This window comes from Ciona intestinalis, unplaced genomic scaffold (assembly GCF_000224145.3).
Source record: "Ciona intestinalis unplaced genomic scaffold, KH HT001102.1, whole genome shotgun sequence".
Taxonomy (NCBI): domain Eukaryota; kingdom Metazoa; phylum Chordata; class Ascidiacea; order Phlebobranchia; family Cionidae; genus Ciona; species Ciona intestinalis.
Window position 1 is genome coordinate 1 of NW_004191423.1, and position 4,637 is coordinate 4,637.

The following is a 4,637-nucleotide window of genomic DNA, read 5'->3' on the forward strand; positions in this document are numbered from 1 at the left end:
TAAGGAGCTGTTTTGTCGCAGGTGTTATTTTTTACCGGAGGCGTTTCCGATTCTGGTGGCGGATCCGCGCCTCGCTTTAACATACGAGGCTCTACGAGAACCATTTTCTTATATTCCGACATTTCCTCAACCTCTAAACAACTTTGAGATTCCACCAATCACAGTTGGGATTAAAGTGCTTAAAATGGCACCGAGAAACCCGCCCTTTTGTAATATCACTTTCTTCTTACGGATAGGCAACTGTTTCCTAATTAACGAGCGTAGATGTGACTTGTGTCGAGTTAATTTACGTCTTTGATTCTGAGATAATTTTATATTTCCGTTTAGAATGTTTTTGGCACACTCACACAAACAGTTAATTAGCTCTTTGTCAGCGGCTTGTATAATAGCTCGATTGAGACCCTTCCGGTTCTGACTTAAAACTTTTAAAATATCTTGATTCTTGGCCAATCTTGCTGACATGGTACGACACGCTTGGTAAATGAAGCCATCCTCACAGACTCACTGTTTTTATACCTTCGGGAGGTAGACATCCTGAATTTCACCTGGAAAAATCCGAGTCCTCAAGCGCAGGCGTTCGTCGGTTGCCTGTCGGAAATCCAACAGTAAATATCCGTAAGCTTCTTTGGTCGCGTCGGCAAAGGCTGCTTTTAAAAAATTTGTTTTACCCGGGTACATTTGCTGCGCCAAAGTAGCTATCTGAGTGGCGCAACGTGGGTTTTTAAAAGCTATAATATAGTGAGCGTTAAGACTAATTGTTCGTTGGTTCTTGTAAAACAGATTTTGAACAATGAAAATTACGCTGATGTTGAGATGATGCGAAAACTTCGTGAATATATCAGTCAGTTTCGAGTTGGAATCGCCCATCAGGTCATCGACAATTAATAAGACTCGTTGTTTACCGTCAAAAGATTCTACTTCGGGTACCCCCTCAACGAAAGTGACATTGGTAATTGTGTCATAAAACTGTTGCCACACACCGTAAGCCCAAATTATCTTTTCCGGCGGTTGATTTAACATTACATTAGCGTTTGCGATAAACTTTTTCACGAAAACACTTTTACCTGAACCTGTTGGTCCTGTAATTAGCATCGTGAACGGATGTTTAAACGACACGTCCATTTTATACGAATGAACAAGGACTGCAAAACACCTCCGTTTATATGTTCTTTAATGACAAAACACAACAAAACAACGATAATAAAATAAAAAAAAAACTACACATGTCATCAGCTTGTGTACCCTCTGTCATTCCGGGTAAAAACATAAGTCAAAACCCCATAAAACACAACATTTTTTTTTTTTTTGAAACCACAGTAATACAGGACACATGTAAGGGATCCAAAAATGGTAAAGTATGTATGCCATCAGGTTGGACTTTTCGTTTGGGGTAAAAGTAAGATAGTCCTACTTTGGTTTGTTTGGTGGTAAAAACATGGTTATCACACACTCGAAATGATACATTTTCACCAGAAACAGATTGTTTAGTTTTTAAAACATTTGCAAAGTCATCAAACGTAAGGTTATTTTGCTTCTTGGATAAACCCTTGCTGCTAATTTTTTCAATATCCCCATGACAGAAATATGTTTTGGAATTCAGCGCCACTATAGCATTCCCACTGTATTCCAATTTAAAAAGACCCAGAGTGCGTTTATCGTAGAGCGTACGCTCTTTACAGCACTCTTGTGGAACCCATTCACGGTATTCACTTTTAGTTTGGATAAACTCTGCGTTATGTTTATCACATGCAAGGGCAGGGAACCAGCTGTTGTACTCAGTGAAAAATTGAGTTCTAAGCTCGGGTTTAATCACGTCCTCTATGGAGTTTGACGATAACCCATAATACATCGAATCTGTGTCCGTCTGAACTAACGCAATGTCGGCATGAGATATAAATTTGAACAAAAAATCATAAACGAGTTCTAACATGCGTAACTTAGCGTAGCTATATACAAAAATAGCTATTTGCATAGGTAGATCTTGAATGATCTCTACTTTTGCCAGGTTTAATTCGTACAAGTCCTCAAATATTGGTTCGGTGTGGATGTACGTCATTCGTTTTGCGTACCTGGTGAGATCTACCTCACGCTTATATAAAACATCTTTGAAGCGGAGTTTATTCGTCAGTGTCTTCCCGTAGGCTGTAACAATAAATTGAAACTGGTTAGTTAAACATAATTTTCCATGTCTTGAACAGTCCGAGCTATAGCCCACCTGAGTTCCCAAGTAGCTTAGCGCAATCCGCTTGAACGGCTAGGGTAGGGTTTTTATCGCCTGCTCGTCTCGCTTCGCAAACAAATCTCCCGTACTTGCGGAAACAACCTTGGGGTGTATACCTAAACAAATAAATAAATGAAATATCAGAAGAGGCGTTATTTACTTTCACTGTCTATATAGTGGTTTGATTCACTTACTCAATGAACTCGTACACTCTTGTGATTACCAGCCCCTTCTTCAAATACCACTTTAATATAGGTGTCGTCAGGACTATTTTATTGCCGTAAAAGCTACCAATTAAACTTCGTCGTGGTTGTCTCATGATATTATTTGCCTCCGCGAACTCTTTCATGTGTTGTCCAATATCATCACGTGAAACCTACATCACGAGTAAATGTTTTTATTGTTTTCCCCTGAAATAGAATATATATTTTTATTCACTAAATTTAGAATGCTTACCATATGGTTTTTGAATATCGGGGGGTAATGAGCGAAACGTTTCTTCAACTGCTGCGGCACGTTGATGTCCACCTCTGCTAGTCCGTAAAGTTCACCTACAATAAACCATGTATTAACCTTACGTTTTGCACCTAGTCTATATTTATTACCTGAGGCGATACCCTCGATGATAGCTTCCTTGTTTGGGAATGATTTCTTTTTCAGATTTTTGTACTTATTTTTAAACGCTTTGGCTGTTGGGTCCTCTCTTTGTATACGCTTCCATTCGCATCCCCACATCACTCGAACCTTAAACTTCTCGGATTTAAGCACTTCGATACGTTTGTGAGTTTCTTCGAACAGTTCCAAAACATCTTTGCCACCCTTAGGGTGTTTTTTGATTAGCTGTCCAGACTTATCTTTATTTACGCTACAGGTTACACATCCGTGATAAACGCATCCAAGAAATTCGAATATCTCGAAAGTCTGTGGGCAGTAGCCGTCCACGCGGTATCGAGCGCTCCCGACAGTTTTCTCGCCCCCGTTGTGTCTATGGTGAATGAGGATATTTTCTCGTTGAGCAAGCCAGTCCAACCATTCACCTCCAGTGTTACCTACACGTTGAGTCTTTTCAGCTGTATAATCGGGCTCCTTGAAGCGTCGGTAGTCTCCGGTCGGTGCCATCTGTGTGAGACAGCTCAAGTAGAGTCCGTTAGCATCCACACCCTGAACACTTTTTGTTGTTTTTGCTAAGTCTTTGTAAATCAAAGGATTAATTTTGGTGACATCTTTAATCTGCAAACGGTTGAATATGATGCTGGGTCCACCGGTTATACTATTGCGTAGTTTTTCGTGCAGGTCTTTATCGTCTTCACCAATCAAGGAAAAATATACACCGTGTGGGACTAACCCAAATAAGATTTTCATTGCTACCCCTGGAGCTGAAAGGTTAGATAACATGCACACGTTGTGTGTATTCCGATAGTATCCAACTTGCCGGGATAGCGCCGTAACCATAGGTTGAGTGTCCAAATTGTTGTAGTAAACTAGATAGTCTTTGAAAGTTTTCATATTTTTTGTGCGCCAGGCATCAAGACAACTTTGGTAGTCACTTTCACTGATGTGCTGTTTTGTCATCGAGTTGTAAAATGCATCTCGTGGTGGTAATTTTGTTTCTTTTAACTTGTCAAATGTGTTAAAGTAAGAGTACGGAAAGAAACCTTTTTGAACGTCACACTGAAACGATTCCAGGTACTTTCGATAGGAAACACCGGGTCCTAGGTAATTGATCACATCGAGAAACGATAAAGAAGGTGTTTTAATGACCAAGAACCCCGTACCCCGTTTAACGCAATATGTGATGCCACCCCCTTGGCGTTCGAGCTGATTAATGAGACTGCCTTTCAACACATTAACGTCGTATCTACCTGAATTGAAACCGACGACAGGTAGGCATGAAATCCATTCATTGAGATTCTGTTCGACTTTTATCAAGGGATTGGTCCAGGCGTTCATTTTACCGGGTCTGCGGCCAGTTGACTTTTTAATGCGTTCGCGCAATTCTCGCATGTACGGCTGTAGCATCGCCGCGTTGTTTGCTTTGTAGACCCGCTGTATTTCCATCAGGTATTGAACGAATTCAGCTACGATACGATCGCAGTCGCCGTCCCAGACAAAGCATCTAGGTTGCTGGAAACCTTCAACAGTAGACGCAATGCTTATACTGGCCAAAGTGTGCAGTGAAGTGCGTTCTGTCTGCCTCCCTGTAGTTGGTAAGTCCTGGAGCATGGACTCAATGTCAAAGGTGGCAAAGTGGGTTTTGAAACGTAAATTCATCGGGACGTGAATGTTAAATGTGTCCAGGGTAGCAAAGATATCCTGTCTAGGTTTGTAAACACCACCTGGGTATGTGATTCGTGTGTTGCCGTCACAACTCACCATATGACGGGTTAAAATAGAAAGTCGTTTGAAGAGGGTGCCG

At 41.0% G+C, this 4,637-nt stretch overlaps 1 protein-coding gene across 1 annotated transcript; it reads right to left on the reverse strand.

Moving 5' to 3' along the window:
* Nucleotides 1–131: 131 nt before the first annotated feature.
* LOC113475635 lies at nt 132–4,613 on the reverse strand (the record flags this gene model as incomplete). The annotated part of the gene is made up of 7 exons (XM_026840040.1): nt 2,827–4,613; nt 2,678–2,772; nt 2,416–2,597; nt 2,216–2,337; nt 1,412–2,142; nt 517–699; nt 132–300 (listed from the first exon to the last, which is right to left on the reverse strand). Coding segments are annotated over exons 1-7 (3,253 nt in total), but the record flags the coding sequence as incomplete, so codon positions are not given.
* Between the last annotated feature and the right edge of the window lie 24 nt (nt 4,614–4,637).